The sequence below is a fragment of the Pelodiscus sinensis genome, chromosome 3 (genome assembly GCF_052426305.1).
Source record: "Pelodiscus sinensis isolate ZL-2025 chromosome 3, ASM5242630v1, whole genome shotgun sequence".
Classification (NCBI taxonomy): domain Eukaryota; kingdom Metazoa; phylum Chordata; order Testudines; family Trionychidae; genus Pelodiscus; species Pelodiscus sinensis.
The window spans coordinates 41,276,469-41,295,785 of NC_143054.1; the positions used below are offsets into that span (position 1 = coordinate 41,276,469).

Here is a 19,317-nt window from a genome sequence, read left to right on the forward strand (position 1 = left end):
TAGATGTATAGACACACCCTTACATCCTTTTCTGCAGTACTGCTTCCTAGGGAGTGATTTCACAATTTGGATGCATATAACTGGTTATTCCTTCCTAAGTGGAGTGCTTTGCATTTGTCCTTTGAATTCCATCCTCTTTACTTCAGGCTATTTCTCCAGTTTGTTTAGATCATTCTGAATTATAATCATATCCCTCCAAAATCCTACAATCACTCTAAAAAGTTTATGTATACTCTCTATACCTTTATATAAATCACTGATGAAGATATTGAACAAAACTAGATTCACAACTGATCTCTTTGGGACTCCACTCATGCCCTTCCACTCGTGACTGTGAACCATTGATAACTACTCTCTGGGAATGATTTTCCAACCAATTGTGCCCCTACCTTACGACTAAGATGGAGCTACTGTATGTCCCTAGCTAGTTTATGAGAGGGTCTTGTGCGACAGTATAAAAAAGTGGGTCTTTGCCCACGAAAGCTTATGCTCCTACACTTCAGTTAGTCTATAAGGTGCCACAGGACTCCTCGTCACTTTAGTATAAAAAAAATCACCAAAGTCAAGACATACTCTATCTTCCACTTTGCTGCAGGCACAAAGCTTGTTACCCTGTCAAAGAAAGCTACCAAGTTGGTTTGACACAATTTGGTTTTGAAAGATACACACTGGCTGTTTATTACCTCCTAGATGTTTGCAAATTGATCACTTAACTATTTGCACAGTTATCTTTCTGGTTTATTTGGTTTGCTTGCTGTTGTCAGCAGCAAGATAACCAAATAGTCAATTTAGATTAGGAGTCTAGCTGCATGGATTGTTTCACTCCCCCCTCCCCAAAACAAAAAACCAAACAATCAAACAAAAAAGCCTTTCATAAATTTTGAAATTCTTCCAACATTATAACAATGAATTATTTCAATTCTTCAAGACAGATTCTGAGGGGGGCTTAGACACTATTCACAAAACTGGAAAAGGCAGCATTGGTGCCCTTGTAACCTTTAGCTCAATAGTTAAGATACTTAGTTGTGAAGAGGGAAATTTTGGTTCAAATTCCCGCTGCACAGTTCACACACCCAGAGAGCACAAGTTTGACCTGGAATGATCCATAACCTAGATAGTCTAAATTAGCGCAGCAACAATAGCACTTTAATCTCTTTCAATCAATCTTTCAGCCATTTGAAATTGAATTAAGCTTGCACAACTCTAATTTAATCAGATGGCTTGCTTAAATCCATTCATTTATAATTTGTTATTATATGCTTGTTCACATAAGTGAGTATATTTAGTTCTACAAATAAATTCTTTAAAGTATTAGCTTTCCAAAGGGATTCTGAATACTAATTATTGTTCAGTTGTGAGTAATATTAAATTTAAATATAGGTTATACATACATTTGCATGTGTATACAAACACAGTTTGAGAAGTGAAATATGACTATTAATCAGGAGAACATATTTTATAACAAAAATGCTCAAGAACAGAAAGGTGGCAAAGTTATGCATTGAAAAGTTAGGGTATGCCAGATTTTAGATTGCCCATGAACCTTAATTCAGCCCCTTTATCTGTGAGACAAGATGAGTGAAGTAATATCTTTTACTGGGCCAACTTCTGTTGTTTATTGAGTAAAGCTTTCAAGCTTATACGGAGCTCCTTCCTGTTCAGGCTGGGGAATTGTGCAGAGAGTCACAGCTAAACACAAGGTGGAGCAAATGTTTAGCACAAGTTCTAGGTTCATATTTCAAAGGACCATTCAAGGTGAAGTGTTCCATCAACACCTCTAGAGTCATGGGAAAGAACAGCTGGGCTGGGAGAGGTGATAATGAGTCATAGACTGTTGTAATAAGCCATAAATCCAGTGCCTATATTCAGTCCATGATTTTTATAGTGTTTATCAAAGTTATGAATCTGAGGTCCCAGATTAGTCTTTTGAAGATGGTGTGCAGATTTCCTATCAGGATGAGGAGTGAAAGGTCACAGATAGAGTGATTGCTTTGTAAAAAGCGTTCACCCATAGGTGACATGGTATTTTTGTCTTTTTTTTTATACATGTGTTTATTCAAGAACATGGTCTCATTTTAACCATGTATTGAATCTGCTTCAAATTAGATATAAAACTCCCTTCAACTGTACATTCCCAGTTTATACTTAACATCCCACACTGGACCCATATAGGGTAGCATGAAATAAATGAAACAATATACACAATAGGGACCACAACCTGAAAGAAATCTTTCCTTACCCTCCTACATTCTTGTCATCTTCCAATATCCACTGAACCCCTCCAAGCTCATCCTCAGAAGTAAACTCCCTCAGGGTATGTCTACACTACCCCCCTAGTTCGAACTAGGGGGGTAATGTATGCATACCGAACTTGCTAATGAAGCCCGGGATTTGAATTTCCCGGGCTTCATTAGCATAAAGCCGGCGCCGCCATTTTTAAAAGCCGGCTAGTGCGAACCCCGTGCCGCGCGGCTACACACGGCACGGACTAGATATTTCGGATTAGGAAGCCTAATCCGAACTATCTAGTCCGTGCCGCGTGTAGCCGCGCGGCACGGGGTTCGCACTAGCCGGCTTTTAAAAATGGCGGCGCCGGCTTTATGCTAATGAAGCCCGGGAAATTCAAATCCCGGGCTTCATTAGCAAGTTCGGTATGCATACATTACCCCCCTAGTTCGAACTAGGGGGGTAGTGTAGACATACCCTCAGAGACTAGGACAGAGCAACTTAAAGTGGCAACAATCACTGCCAAAACAACAGCCACCCGAAGATAGAGATCAATGCTCTCCCCAACACACGTTTCAAGATCCATGTGTTTTATACATGCCTTTCACAACATGTGGTGTACCTCACTAAATGCCTCAACAACAGCTACATAGGAAAGTAAAATAATTGCCACATTCTTCTTGAACACACAAAGATAAAAGACAAAAAAGTAATGTGTCCCTTTCTCATGAACAGCTCTCCAGAGCAATCACTGTATACTTAACCCTCACCCATAGCTCTCTACCCTCCTTCCCTTTGACTAGAATGATACTAGTTGGCTATTTTACCTTAAATAGCTGCTTGAAAATATGTGTTAACTATTTAGCTAAACAATCTGTTCAACTTGTGTTTGTTATACTCTGGGGCTTTGTCTACATTACATAGCTTTTAGCCAGATAGATGTGTGGACACTGCAATGAAACTGTTGTCAGGAAAAATATTTAGGCCTTGTCTATGCTGCCATGTTTTGTCACCAAAACCTGCCTTTTGCTGACAAAACAGTGAGAATGTTTACACTACAATGTGACTTTTGTCAGGGGGAAAAAAAAAAATCAGGTTTTGTCAAGAAAAAACTTCCACTCTTGTGAGAGACTTATCTTTTCCTCTCCCTTTATTGTTGATGGACTCTGTTTGTTTTGTCAACAGAACTGGCTTCTGCCAATATTCCACAATGCCTGTCCTGATGGCAGTCTTCAGTGTTTTGTGATCCCTGCTGCCCTGTAGTCACGCACCCCCTCCCTTTCAAAGCTTCAGGAACTATCTGACAGCTGGGTGAGGTTCTACATTTGGGAAACAAATGAAAAATAAATCATTGGACTGTTTCTGTTCTGCTGCTGCAGGAAGAAGGCTGGAAAGACTGCTGTGATGCTTTGACATTCCTTAAAGTTCACAGAGCTACGAGGAAATCTCAAGAAATACAGGGATCGTCTCTGCCTTTTCACAACACTGCACTGTGGGATGCTTACCCACATTGCTTTGTTCTATCTGTCAATGGGGAGCTAGCAATGTGGCCATAAAATGTTGAGAATGGGAGGCAGAAAAAAATGGTTTGAGCAGTGTAGGGTAAATTGAGGCAGTCCACTGTATCTTGCTGAGAACTTACAAGTCAAATTTGAAATTATTAGGCCAGGCCTAGGCAGCACACAGACAGCAGTTAACTTGACCCTAGTCGCCCCGGCAACACATTCCAAAAGGGCCTCACTTTGATAAGGCCGGTACCAAACAACGCGCGGGATTGTTTTTCATTGTCTGCTTTGTTCCTAGAAAATAAACTTGGATCCCAAGGATTGCACTAAGGCAATACCACCCCCACAGGAGACGCATTATATTTCTGGCCAACAAAATGACCATCAACATGCCTTTGTTTATGTTGGCTCATTTAGCTTGTTAAGAATAACTACTTGTATTAGTGATAATGTTTAATTGGTAATGGGTGGAGATACTGTGTAACTTATTGGCTCATGTGCATATCTCACTTCCGCTGCTAGACCTATCAAATCACTTCTCCTCTGTCCTTCTGCTACCTATATAATCTAATGTATGTTTTGGTTAAGTTAGTGCTCACCAGGTTAACCACCTGATGGGTACTCCACCAGCTGTGTGAACCAATAAATCCTCTACTTGTTTTCACCTGCACCCAGTGTGTCCAGAAATTATTCCCTACAAGCAGTTTTTACTTTTGGCCAAATTTGCATGTCAAAAACAATTTGTAGCCAAACCTTTCCAGTGGAGACATAGTCTCAGTTTCTCTGACAAAAAAATTTCACCACTCCCACAGTACCTCTTGCCTGGCATCTTAGAGGAAAAACCCCTCCTGTTTGCAGCCTGTAGTTTTTGCCTCCTCTCTGTGCTTCCTCTTCTCCAGTCTGTCCCTCTTCTCCTTCTCCCATCTTGCCTGAGAAGCCCTTTTAGAGGGCCAGCAGACCTTAACTATTGGCAGATGTTGCATTAGATTGTACTGCAGCTCGGCTCTTAATGAGTTTCAGATGCCCACCTATCTTGATGGTTGAGCAGTAGTTTTTGGCAGCCTATTCAGGGAACATGAACTTACTATTCAACTACCTATATACTTGCGCTGGACCAAACTCCTAAAGTCCAAACTCCTGCCTTCGATCTGCCTCAAAGGATTTGTTAAATTATAAAAAGGAGATTTCAAATAAAATATGAATTTGCAATTTATTAAGCTACCTCAAATTTGACTACCGCTCTTTGAAAGCCAAGTTTTACACTACCACCATTTTTTTTAAAAGTCAGATATATTACAAAGTGCAACAAACACCCATTTTTTTTATAGCCTCGCTAGGTATTTCCTTTAAATTGAAATTCTCTCTTGTGCATTCCCATATAAAATAGATTTTTGTAAATCTTAGACTGTCATCTCATCGCTCTGTCCCAGACTTACCATGACTATTCTATAGATCCTTTGCTTCCTGGTGGGTTGATAGGATTACCTATAGGCTACGTCTACACTGGCCCCTTCTTCAGAATAGCCATGCTAATTTAGAACTTTGGAATAGGGAAATGCGCGGGGGATTTAAATATCCCCCGCGGGATTTAAATAAACATGGCCGCCGCTTTTTTTCCGGCTTGGGGAAAAGCCGGAAAAGAGCGTTCTACTTTCAAGTAGGAATAAAAGATCCTCCGGAATAGGGCTTTATTCCGGAGGATCGCGCCAGTCTGGACGCTCTTTTCCGGCTTTTTCCCAAGCCGGAAAAAAAGCGGTGGCCATGTTTATTTAAATCCCATGGGGGATATTTAAATCCCCCGTGCATTTCCCTATTCCAAAGTTCTAAATTAGCATGGCTATTCCGAAGAAGGGGCCAGTGTAGATACAGCCATAGTGTCTTTATAACTACCGCTGAATGGGATCCAGGATCAAATATTATGTATTGCAATACACTTGAATTACCAGCTGCCAAAAGTATCACCTCCCTTAGCCTCAGTAAACTTTGTATAAACAAATTCTATAATGCAATGAGATACCACATATGCTGTGATTTTCTTTTACCTAAATGATCTATAGAGTGGGTCAGAATTTTTATTTAATGTTTTTCAAAATTGTAGGAGTGCAAAGATGATAGAGATTGTATCAAATGTGTTTGATATGTTCTATTTTTTACGTATATAAATATAATAATCAGTAAACAACACATATATACTGAGTAATACTGTACAGGTCCGACTCTGGAGTGACAATTTAACTTTGATGAAGTCTATTTGCATGTGGGGTAAAAATAGCAGCAAATAGGCTGGGTAAATAAAGGGTTTGAATGTATATTCAGATTCTACATCATCTGCATTGTGACTTACAGGATATTCTTCTCTTTCTAATTTAATTACAAAATCTTTGATTCTGAATGATGATTTATCAAGTGCAAAAAATCAATAAAGATTCCATTCAAGAAAAATTGCATTTTGATGAATATCCAGGTGGACATAGACAAAAACTGACAGTAGCATTCACATCCTCTTTCTTTCTAATAAAGATGAATATGCAGATCTACTCAGTAGTCTGAAATGTACTTTATCTTGAATTGGGGAGGAGTTAATTCTCCTAGTGATGAATGTAACCCTCAGGGCAAAAGCTTGATTATGAGTAATGAAGGAAGACATCAGTGAGATAGGGCCAGTCTTTACATGGAGCAGATTTTCTGTGACTTGCATTCTACTCATGATTTAAAGCAAAGATCTGAATTAATACAAAAAGATATCACACATTCAATTTATCTAATATAAAACAGCTAAATAAACACTCCATAGAGGCATATTTCATAGAAAAAGTTGTTACTTTTTGCATAAACAGTGTTAAATGAATCTATGAAAAGTATTTATTTTATAATACAGTAGTAGCTGCTATTTAGCCTAAGGGCAGTAGAATCTAGACTTTAGCTATTTACTGCACAGACCTGTGGTTTCTAAAGAAAAATGTACACGACTACCAGTTTTAATCATATTATTTTGGATGACACTGTGTATTTCCTACCTTGGAACTGGGCATTAAAACCTTTCCGTCGGTGGTTACTGTCAGATGTAAAATGGAGTCGTAACCAGTTTTTGCTGCTGATAACAGGAGAAGGCAGGTTCATGCCAGTCAACCTGGGAAAAAAAAAAACTTTAGTTAAGATAGGATGAAGCAAAAACTTGTATTTTAGACTGATTTAAAGAAAAGAGACCAAGTGAAATTAAATATACTGATCAGTGTGCATCATTCATCTGACGACTATGACGCACTAGTATCTATTAATGATATACTATTGATTTACTTGCTACATAGACTGGAGTAAGGTTTTTCCTTTCCAGCTAGTTATTTGATAGTCAGGCAAGTTTCTCCTTTTTTCATTGTTATGTACATTTTAGTAGGAAAGAAAATTTCTGAAGTTTACTATAAATGTGTGTTGTACAAACACTTAGTAATATGATGCCTTCCTTGCTATATCACTGCTGCTAACTCTTTGATGAAGAAACAGAATGGTGTTTGGGACGTGTTTGTGTGTGTGTGTGTGTGTGTGTGTACTAATTTTAATGTGTAGAGATTAATAGAATGCATGTTAGAAGGTGCTATCATACTTGGTCACAATATCAAAATCTATTAATACTGGACCTTTTCGGTCAACTGTATTTTTTAAATATTTAAGTTACTTAGATAGTGCTATTTGAAATTTTAAAATGAACACACCCGTTGTATGGAAATGGCTGCAGCTCATCACACAAATGTTAAACATTTACCACGGGGAATCAGAGTAAAAACAAATTTATAGGCATTTTCATATTTAATCCTTCTAAGAATAACAGGAATGATATCCTTGTATTCATGTTTTTTGTTGATTTAATCCAAACCTCATCTGGCATCTCACAACATTACATTGTTATAATCTATACACATAAAAACACTACTGCTCTTCAATTTAAGGGAACAAGGCCTCACATAATATTACTGACTATGCATAAAACCGCTAGCATTTTTATATTGTATCTTTAACAATAACCTTTAATGGTACTTTTAACTACCATGAGTGTCTCTAAATGTAGGACACCTGGCAATATAACAGTGATAGAAATGGAGCCGTGTTAGTCTGGTGTAGCTGAAACAAAATACAGGACGAGGTGTACAGATAGATCGGAATGGCTACATAGTTCGAACTATCTAGCCCGTGCCGCGTGTAGCCGCGCGGTACGGGGTTCGAACAAGCCGGCTTTTAAAAATGGCGGCGCCGGCTTTATGCTAATGAAGCCCGGGAAATTCAAATCCCGGGCTTCATTAGCAAGTTCGGTATGCATACATTACCCCCCTAGTTCGAACTAGGGGGGTAGTGTAGACATACCCCTGGTTAGGCCCAATAATGGTATCAGCAGAGTGAATATGTGGACAAAGCCGCAACGGGATTTGTTGCAAGGGAAATTACCAGGGTTGGTATTAGTGTGGTATGTCCTGTGGTTGTTGGTAAGAATCATCTTGAGGTTAGGTGGTTGTCTATAGGAGACTATGGGTCTGTCTCCCAGAGCTTCTTGGAGTTTAGTATCCTGTTCCAGTATAGGTTGTAATTTATTGATAATGTGTTGGATAATGTGTTGGGAATATAACAAGTATTGTCTTTTCCCTGTTATGGTATTTTTCTGTTTAAATATTTTTTATTTTATAGTTTGAATTCTCAAAACACAGGTTGGACATCTGTGGTCCAGCACCCTTGGGACCTCAGCAGTCCTGAAGCAGACAGTTTGCTGGACTAGGGGAGATCAAGTCTCCCCTCCCTGCCAGTCCTAGCCAGGGCATTGCTCCTAGCTAGTGGCCCAACCTGCGTGCACTCCCAGCTGACACCAATGGTGACACAAGCCTCAGCCAGGTCTGTGCCCCTGGCCACTGACCCAGCCATTCCCCACTGCCAGCCCCACTGCCTACAGCCCAGCCGGGTCTGTGATCCTCTCAGTGCCAGCTCCGCTGCCTCTGGTCCAGCTGAGGCTATATTCCTCACTGCCAACTCCAGTTGGGGCTGTCATCTAGGCACCAGTTTGAGCTGCACTGTGCTTCCCACCACGCTGACCCTGCTGCTGCTGGCCTGGCTGGGGCTGTGCTCCCTGCCACCAGCCCAGCCCAGACTGCACTACTGACCCTGGCCAGTTGGGGTCTTTGATCCAACAATATCCATGGTCCTACTAGACCATAGATGTTGCTGGACCAAAGAGTCACAGATTTTAGAGGTTCAACCTGTAGGGATCTTTTAATTAAGTTTGTTCAGAATACAAATTTAAAAATTTCTTCATTTTTTACAGTCCCCTGCTTTCTCTGTCATGATTCTTCACATGAGTCTTACAGATGGCTCTTCAGACCTATGGCTTCAGAGGGACTTTATGGGGTTGTTGATATCCAACTACTTGAATACCTTTTGCAGGGTTATGCCCTTAATTACTGTAAACCTGAATGTCACCACATGCCCTCCAGGAGATACTTTGTTGTAATATAAATAAAATTCTGTATTTTAAAAGGGAAAAAAAGACAGAGCAAAGTACTCCCATGACCCTGATTGCTGATAGCATATTGCCACTTCTTTTGTCAAAACCACTACTTCCACCAAACTTCAGTGCAAACTTTACTCATTTGCACTAAAGTTTGATCAAAATTAGAACCAATTCACACATACAAGGGAAAGGCTATATGGCCATAGTAATCATTACATTTTTTTAAGGGAAGACTATGGTCTTGGCAAGGAAGTAATTATGGAAGTAAACATGAGATGGATAGTGCCACCTATGGCATAGGATACAACACGCATGCGCTATGAAGTATTCACAAATGAAACAACCTATTAACCTGCCCCCTTATTCAAATTAGGTTATAATGTAAAATAATCCAAAAATGATTATTTTAGAATTGAAGGCAACCAGGACTGTTCTATCATCTAATCAAGGAGGGTGGGGGAACCTAAGGCCCAGGGACCATATCCAGCCCCCAGGGCTCTGGACTTTTTCCCCTACAGCAGTGGGGAGCCTGCACTGTCACTGCAGCCCCCACTGCCTCCTGCCTAATTGGTTTTTCTGTGTGTTAGCAGCCCCCAACTCAATAAAAGTTCCCCTCTCCTGATCTAATCTGACATACTGTATATCACCCAGTTTTACCTGGGTTGAGCTCAGTAACTTTATGGTTGGCTAAAACATATGTTCTAAAGCATCCGTTTTTTATTTGAAGACATAAAGAGATAGCGAATGCATCACTTCTTTTGTTAGTTTTCTACACCAGTTAATCTACTCATATAGTTAAAAAAAGTGTACCTAATTTCTAATTTAAATTTGTTTATCTTCAGCTTCTAGTCATTATTCTTATTATGCCTTTCTCTGCTTATGTAAGAATTTCTGATTTATTTTCCCCATGAAATTTATTTACATGGAATAATGAAATCACCTGTCTTCTTTTTTTTTTATAAACTAAACTAGTTGGATGATTTAAATCTGTCACTGTATGACATTTTCTCCAGGCCTCACATCATATTTTGTGGCTTTTTTTTATGGCTTTTTAAGTTTTTCAACACTCTCTTTACAAGCTGGTAACCCCACTACTGGTGAAGTATCAGTTTCACCAGTTCTATGAAAACAAGTAAAATCACTTTGCTACTCTTCTGTTTGCAAATCCAAGGACTATACTAGCATTTTTTTACACTGCATCCCACTAGGAGCTATGTTCAGTTGTTTGTCCATTATGACAGCTAGATTCTTTACAGAGTCACAGATTTTTCAGGAGGCATTCTTCCAGTCTCTAGGTACAGCTTGCAATCCTTGCACCTATAAGTTTACATTTGGATGTATTAAAGTGTATTTTGTTTGGATAAGTCCATGTCATGATATAAGCCAGATCATTCTGTATGACTGCCCACTCCCTTTTGAAGGGGGGATAGCTCAGTGGCTTAAGCATTGGCCTGCTATACCCAGGGTTGTGAGCCCAATCCTTGAAGGGGCCACTTAGGGATCTGAGGCAAATCTGTCAGGGATGGTACTTGGTCCTGCTGTGAGGGCAGGGGACTGGACTTGATGACCTCTAAATGTCCCTTCCAGCTCTGTGAGAGGGTACATCTCCATATATTATATCATTTATCAGTATTTACTACTGGACTGACCATCAGTCATGTGTTATCTGTTCATTAATATTAATACTTCATGATTGTTGTATTTTAAATCCTCATAATTCTTTCCTTACTATCTGTTCTCCCAGAAACATTATGGTGTTCTTAACTGCAATCTAATGGAGAGCCAGCATTCAAAAATGTATATAATGAAATATTGGTCTGTATCAAATCATACTCAGTGTCTCTGAGTGTAGTCTAGATATTGGGGGAGACCCCTTAGAACCTATGGAAGTTATTGATGGAAGTATGTTATGATAAACAAGGCTGGGTAATTTATGAGGGTTGCTAATGATACAATTACATTCTGTGACTGATGAGATGTATTTGTTGATGCAGATGTTTTCTGTGCTAAATGAAATAATGATTCACTGAAAGAAGCATTTAGCTCATTAGGGAGTATTTGTTGCAACAGGTGTTCTGATTAACAATTGGGTTTGAAATCCCTTTAACTGATTGATCATATAATCTAAGATACCATAAAAGAAATTTCATAAGTAATCAGGTTACATGAGAATTTGAAAATAGACCACATAGTGAAATTAATTTGGGGAAATAATTTTCCCTCCCAAAAAGGAATACCTCTGTCTTATGGCCATAACAGGAAAGATGATTTGATAATTAAATTAGGGACTGCATTCTGTCAGCATCCCACCTGTTACACAAGGTGGCAAAATGGCTCAACTCTTCATCTTATACAAAGAGTGGTGACACAAGTTTTTCTTCGGTATAGTTCTAATTTTGTTAATCTTTGATTAAATAATTTCATTTAAGACTGCTATTTTGTCAAACTCACATTATTATTATTATCGTTAAATTAAATTCAAACACACAATACATCTGCAAAATTTATCAGTAATGATTTTACATTTACTTGTAGATTATAGAATAAAAAGTTGAATTACATCAGGCCTGGTATTGATCCTTGTTGAAACACATTAGAAATATACCCATTCAGTGATAATTCCCCATCTTTTTAAAATATTTTTGAGATCTCTCTATTAGCCACCTGTTAATTCATTTGGCATCTGCACGACTGATACTTTCTAATTTTTACTTTTTAATCAGAATGTAATTCATGCCAAGTCAAACATCTTACAAAAATTGAATGAATTCCATCTGTCAGTTACCTTTTATAAGACAACTTGTAATCTTATCAAGGAATGAAAATAAGTTCGTCTGACAAGTTCTATTTTCCATAAACTATGTTGACTAGCTTTAATAATATTTTTATCCTTTTTTTTTACTCTTTTATTCCCATACTAAATTGGGGAACTGCAAGACTATAGAGTGGCTACCATTAATACTTTACTAGTTTCATTCTGCATCTAAATAAGGTTACAGGAATACTGTGGGATTTATACAAACACTGAGGTTCTTTTGACAACCAGGGAGCCTGCGAACAGGGTGATTGCTAACCGGAGGAAGTTTTGAGAGGGGCTCTCCTGGTGAAGGAGGGGGCAATTTACAGCACCTTGGGGTAAGTGGTTGTCTGGAGTAGGTGGATGTTTGTGTTTGGGGGTTCTGGGCTTGTGTTTGTCTGTCTGGAGTTTTCAGTGCTGAGCTGTTTGTTTGTTTGTTTTGAAAGGCCACGTGATCATGCTGGCAGTTGGAAGCTGTGAGCCTTAATTAGGATTTGAAATCTGAAACTATCTGCTCATTGGTCGAGCCATAGGCAGAGGGAGGAGCTATCAATCAGGAAGGCCAGAGCTTTATAAGCCCTGCGAGGAGGTGACCAGGGAGCTTGCAAACTGGGCGATTGCTATCAGGAGGAAGTTTTGAGAAGGGCATTTAGAGGGGGGCACTTAGAGGGTGCTAGTTACTGCTGACCTTCTTAAACATAAATGTTTTCTAATCTATATCCCAAACATTTAAATAAAAATACCATCTATAATCAAATTTACACATAGGAGAAAATGCAGACAGACGCCCAGCAGCAGAGTGGGGCTATCCTGTTTATTACGTCGAGTGTAACATGTATGATTACCTGCCCTGTGGGCGGGTGGCATATGTGTGCACCTGGGGCAAGAAGCTCCTGACCCTCAGGGTATGTCTACACCGCCATCCTAGTTCGAATTAAGGTGACTAATGTCCAACACTCTGGCATTTATAGACTCATAGACTTTAAGGTCAGAAGGGACCATTATGATCATCTAGTCTGACCCCCTGCACAGTGCAGGCCACAAAATCTCACCCACCCGTCCTAGAATAATCCTCTCACTTATATCTCAGATATTGAAGCCTTCAAATACTTTGAAGACCCCAAGATGCAGAGAATCCTCCAGCTGTGATCTGTACCCCATGCTACAGAGGAAGGCGAAAAACCTCCAGGGCCTCTGCCAATCTACCCTGGAGGAAAATTCCTTCCCAACCCCAAATATGGTGATCAGCTAAACCCTGAGCATGTGGGCAAGGCTCATCAGCTAGACACCCAGAAAGTTCTCTATAGTAACTCCTATCATCATTTAATTTCAAAAAGGGGAATTACGCAAAAATGCGGAGGTTAGTTGAACAGAAATTAAAAGGCACAGTAACTAGAATAAAATCCCTGCAAGCTGCATGGAAACATTTCAAAGACATCATAATAGAGGCCCAACTTAAATGTATACCCCAAATTAAGAAACTCTGTAAAAGACCTAAAAAAGAGCCACTGTGGCTTAGCAATCACATAAAAGAAGCAGTGAGAGATAAGAAGGCATCTTTTAAAAAGCAGAAGTCCAATCCTAGTGAGGTTAATAGAAAGGAACATAAACCAAATTAAGTGTAAAAATGTAATAAGAAAAGCCAAAAAAATATTTTGAGGAACAACTAGCCAAAAACTCAAAAAGTAATAGCAAAATGTTAAAGTACATTAGAAGCAGAAAGCCTGGTAAAAAAAACAATGGGGCCCCTGGACGATCGAGATACAAAAGGATCAATCAAGGACAATAAAGCCATTGAAGAGAGACTAAATGATTTCTTTGCTTCAGTCTTCACTGCTGAGGATGTTAGGGAGATTTCCAAACCTGAACTGTCTTTTGTGGGTAATGAATCTGAGGAACTGTCCCAGACTGAAGTGTCATTAGAGGAGGTTAGGAACAAACTGAAAAACTTAACAGTAACAAATCACCAGGACCAGATGGCATGCACCCAAAAGTTCTGAAAGAACTCAAATGGAAATTGTGGAACTATTAACTGTGGTTTGTAACCTATCCTTTAAATCAGCTTCTGTACCCAAGGATGGAAGACAGCTAACATAACGCCAATATTTTAAAAGGGCTCTAGAGGTGATCCCTGGCAATTACAGACCAGTAGTCTAATGTCAATACTGTGCGAATTAATTGAAACAATAGTAAAGAATAAAATTGTCAGACACGTAGAAGAACATAATTTGTTGGGTAAAAGTCAACATGGTTTCTCTAAAGGGAAATCGTGTCTTACTAATCTAACAGAGGTCTTTGAAAGGGTCAACAAACATGTGGACAAGGGGGATCCAGTAGATATAGTGTTCTTACAGTTCCATAATGCCTTTGACAAGGTCCCTCACCAAAGGCTCACGTGTACATTAGCTGGTCATGGGATAAGAGGAAAGATCCTGTCATGGATTGAGAACTGCTTAAAAGACAGGAAACGAAGGGTAGGAATAAATGGTAAATATTCAGAATGAAGACGTGTAACTAGTGGTGTTCCCTAAGGGTCAGTCCTAGGACTAATCCTATTCAACTTATCCATAAATGATCTAGAGAAAGGGGTAAGCAGTGAGGTGGCAATGTTTGTTGATGATACCAAACTGTCAAGATACTCAAGACCAAAGCAGACTGAGAAGAACTTCAAAAAGATTTCACCAAACTGAGTGATTGGGCAATAAAATGGCAAATGAAATTTAAGTGTGGATAAGTGTAAAGTAATGCACATTGGAAAAAATAACCCCAACTATACATACAATATGAAGGGGGCTAATTAAGCTACAACTAATCAGGAAAGAGATCTTGGAGTTATCATGGATAGTTCTCTGAAAACATCCATGCAGTGTGCAGTGGCAGTCAAAAAAGCAAATAGAATGTTAGGTATTATTAAAAAAGGAATAGAAAATAAGACAAAGAATATCTTACTGCCCCTATATAAAACTATAGTACACCCACATCTTGAATAGTGCATATAGCTGTGGTCTCCTTGTCTCAAAAAAAGATATTTTGGCATTAGAAAAGGTTCAGAAAAGAGCAACTAAAATGATTAGGGATTTGGAATGTGTCCCATATGAGGAGAGGCTAAAGAAACTGGGACTTTTCATTTTAGAAAAGAGGAGACTGAGGGGGGATATGATAGAGGTCTATAAAATCATGAGTAGTGTGGAGAGGGAGAATAAATAAAAGTTATTTACTTGTTCCCATAATATAAGAACTAGAGGACACCAAATGAAATGAATTGGTAGCAGATTTAAAACAAATAAAAGAAAGTTCTTCTTCACATAGTGCACAGTCAACCTGTGGAACTCCTTGCCAGAGGAGGCTATGAAGGCTAGGAGTATAACAGAGTTTATAAAAGAGCTAGATAAATTAATGGAGGTTAGGTCCATAAAAGGCTATTAGCCAGGGGGTAAGGAATGGTGCCCCTGGCCTCTGTTTGTCAAAGTCTGGAGAAGGATGGCAGGAGACAAATTGCTTGATCATTGTCCACCCCCTCTGGGGCACCTGGCACTGGCCACTGTGGGCAGACAGGATACTGGGCTAGATGGACCTTTGGTCTAGTCATTCTTATGACTGATAGTCTCAAAACAAATTGTCATTTACATTTTTCCTCTTTATTATTGCAACTGTTATTTCTTTAAAGTGTGACCATGACAACTTCACCATTATTTCAAACAACTTCTTTCTGCTTTCTTACAACAATATATAAAGCAATTTATATATTGTTTATCAAGACTGTAAGGAATTTGTAGATAGCACCATGTTATTTTACTTGTCCTTTTCATTGTGTGGACCAGATCTTACCGGAAACAGTGTCTCTGGGACCATCTCATAGTCATGATCATGCTGATTTTTCCAATCATTCATGAACACATATCCCTAGAGAAACTACTGCAGTTGGTTATATGGGAAAATTAGGTAGCTTGAGCATCTACCCAGGAGAGATTCAAATGTCACCTAGATGATTAGCATTGTGTCAACAGCCACTCACAGCCAACAGGATGAGTTTCTACTAGTGGTTCACATCAGCATTACATTTATTCTGCACATGGATGGAAAAGTTACAACGAACTTTGGAAAGCACATTTACATTTTTTGCGCATTTTGAAAAGGAAAGGTTAGTTCCACTCTGAAATAAAGCTCTTCTTTCCATTTTCCCCTCTTATTGATTGTTTCATTGACATGGTCCAGTTAGGCTTCTCAACTATCTTAGAACCCCAAGATACAGAATTTCCCATCATAAGATCTCCTGCTGCCCAATTATATTATGGGGTGAAAACATATGTGGGAGATCACACACACAAAATAACCAATCATATTAAAGCTATGCTAATGAAAGTCTTGAAATGTGTGTTAGGAGGGTTTCTTAACTAGAGGAGCACCACATAATTTCATTTTACTCCTGTTGTTACTATCAGCTTTTGGTGCCTTCAAACCCATGGAGATGGAGATGAGAGCAATAACTACTTTTGGAGAGTGGCTGAATCATTCCAAAAGGGAATGATTTGAAATAGATTTGTTAATTTAGGGCTTGCTCTCTGGCTTGCTGCCTAGCCCTTCTGTGGTCATGGGGTCCTGCCACCAGACCTACCAGCCCTCTGTGACTGGGGCTGCCCTGGTGTAGTATGACTGGCTGCTGCCAGAATTTACTGGCAAAAGCTGGTTTTTCTGGTAAGCTTCATGCTTATCTGTATGCTTACTGTTTAACATCCCTAATTTGAAACAAGTTAGCAATAATGCCTTCACTCCACCATGCACATTCATGTTTTTCTTCATATAATGTATTTTGATAGATGGGAGGATACAGAATTTTGGGAAATATTTAAGTAAAGAAACCCCAAACATAACCAAAACTGTCTTTCCAGCTTGAAAGATTTGGACTTCAATGTTTCATGGTGGAAATTAATGTGATCTTTTAATTTATATCCCAACCTAAACTAATATGGCAGCAATGAAATCTTTAGTCGAGCTTTACCAAGTCAAATTTTTGACCTTCAAAATTGAGTATAATATTCATTTATCAAAATTAGCATATGCAAAGATTATAAAACCAAACCTTTTCTAGAAGAAATGTGTCTAATCTGCAATTGAAGTGTTCATAACAAATCAACCTTATTCTCTAAGAAACAGGTACTGATTTGTATTAATTATGCATGGCTGACCCTAAACTTACATAATGGTTCTATTTTTTTCTTAGAAAGGACTTTTGTTTCCTAGTAATAGGCATCATGATATAGTTATTTTCTGTAAGGATGAGTTAGAAATTTTAAAGAACACTGTAAGCATCCCTGGTCCCAAGATACTGAAAGGAGTAGCTTATTAAAATGAAAAGGAATAGTTATGTTTTGATTCTCTTTTGTTTCTAGACTGTCAGATGAAAAGTCATTCAGAATGATTTTGCCCAATTTAGCTTGTATGGTACCATGGATAAAATATTAGATTGGAAATTATCTCTATCTGTGACAAGATGAGATCACAGAAGACTCCTCCGGGTGCCTACCGGAGTGCTGCTTGCCTACTGCTTGTACTTGATAAAATCACTTTTACTTACTATCAAGCCCAGTGTAAATAATTATTACCTGGGGAAGCAATCTGTGTGTACATTCTTCCTTTCATTGCTAAAGGGAGTGTAGCCAGGTAATTCACTGGGGGATTTTGATCCTGTTTGAGGAGTGGTATCCCAGGAAGCCGGACCTAAAACTGCACCCTCCTTGGACCTGAAGAGGTTCAGTGTCTGTACTGTATCTCAGAGGGGTAGTGATCTCAGCTTGGGGCCGACCAGTGGCGCTAGCCCAGCAAGACCAAGCGGTGAGAAGTCCCAGAGAGCAGAAGTCCAATGGCAGTGGCTGTGTCACCACTCTGGCAAGCCCCCGCAAGGGGTTTTCTGTGACCTCATCCTGTCACACTAACCTTCCGTGTTCACCTAGAACAAGACAAAATCCCTCTGCACCCTTGTTTATCCATCCAGTCTTTGTCTTCTCTAATTAAATTACAAACTATTCAGAACAGAGATTAACTCTTAGGCTGCGTCTAGACTGGCAAGTTTTTCAGCAAAAGCAGCTGCTTTGGGGAAAAACTTGCCAGCTGTCTACACTGGCCACTTGAATTTGCGCAAGAACACTGACGATCTAATGTAAGATTGTCAGTGTTCTTGCGCAAATACTATGCTGCTCCTGTTCGGGAAAAAGCCCTCTTGCGCAAATGTATTTGCGTAAGACGGTCAGTGTAGACTGCTAAAAAGTGTTTTGCTCTAAAAAGCCCCGATGGCGAAAATGGCAATCAGGGCTTTCTTGTGCAAAACCATGTCTAGATTGGCATGGACACTTTTCCGCAAAAAGTGCTTTTGTGCAAAAGCGTCCATGCCAATCTAGACGCTCTTTTCTACAAATGCTTTTAACGGAAAAACTTTTCCGTTAAAAGCATTTGCGGAAAATCATGCCAGTCTAGATGTACCCTTACTGTGTTTTGGCATTGTCTATCACAACGAAGAGCTAAACTTGATTGGGCCTTCAAGGTTGTATTGTAATAAAAATAAAACTGCATGCAATGGTAAAAGAATGAATCGTAGTACTTAGTGCTATCACTTTGGTAGGAAATGTTTTGTTCTGGGTGTGAAAAAGTTGCTACCGTTTCTTTTTAACTACTCATTTTACTTATAACAACACTCACTTTCCCCCATACATTTAAAGTTAATTGCTGGAAAGATACATTTTTGGTACTTAATATATTTTTAGTAACATTTCATCTGGTGTGTCCAAATCTGTGGGGTTGAAAGTCTGAGAGGGAGCCACGCGAGAATATTTTGAAATAGATTGTTATTTGAATTAAATGGTACACAGAGACACACAAAGGCACATTCACACTACATCTATCAGTGGTTGTATTGTTTTTTTTAAAAAAAAACACAGTTATTCTCCAAATAAATACACAAAAATATCTGCTAATGTACAATGAATATCTATAAACTACATATGTTTTGGCTAAAAGTGCCTCATCAGTTTCCATTATTCTAAAAATGACAGTAATGTTAATTATTATTATTGACACAAAGGCATAATCCACCTGTTTGATCTCTAGTCTAACTTAGCTGTATGTCTTCTGTGGTATTTCAAACCAAATAGTAATATATTAATTTTCCATGTCTGATAGTCACTCCCTGTTTATTTTTTAATTAAAGATGTAGTGAGCCACAGATACCAGACATATATAAACAGTCTTCTTCTCTGTACACAACACTAGTTGGAAGACTAGAATTAGGATACATGGGCAATATGTTG

The 19,317-nt window shown here is 38.9% G+C and overlaps 1 protein-coding gene across 1 annotated transcript in view; it reads right to left on the bottom strand.

The window, feature by feature from the left end:
- CSMD1 (CUB and Sushi multiple domains 1) overlaps positions 1–19,317 on the bottom strand; it is a 1,868,278-nt gene that overhangs the window by 701,295 nt on the left and 1,147,666 nt on the right. The window contains exon 6 of the mRNA XM_006137767.5: positions 6,749–6,861. Coding sequence (XP_006137829.3) covers positions 6,749–6,861 — 113 coding nt within the window. The remainder of the gene's footprint in view (positions 1–6,748; positions 6,862–19,317) is intronic.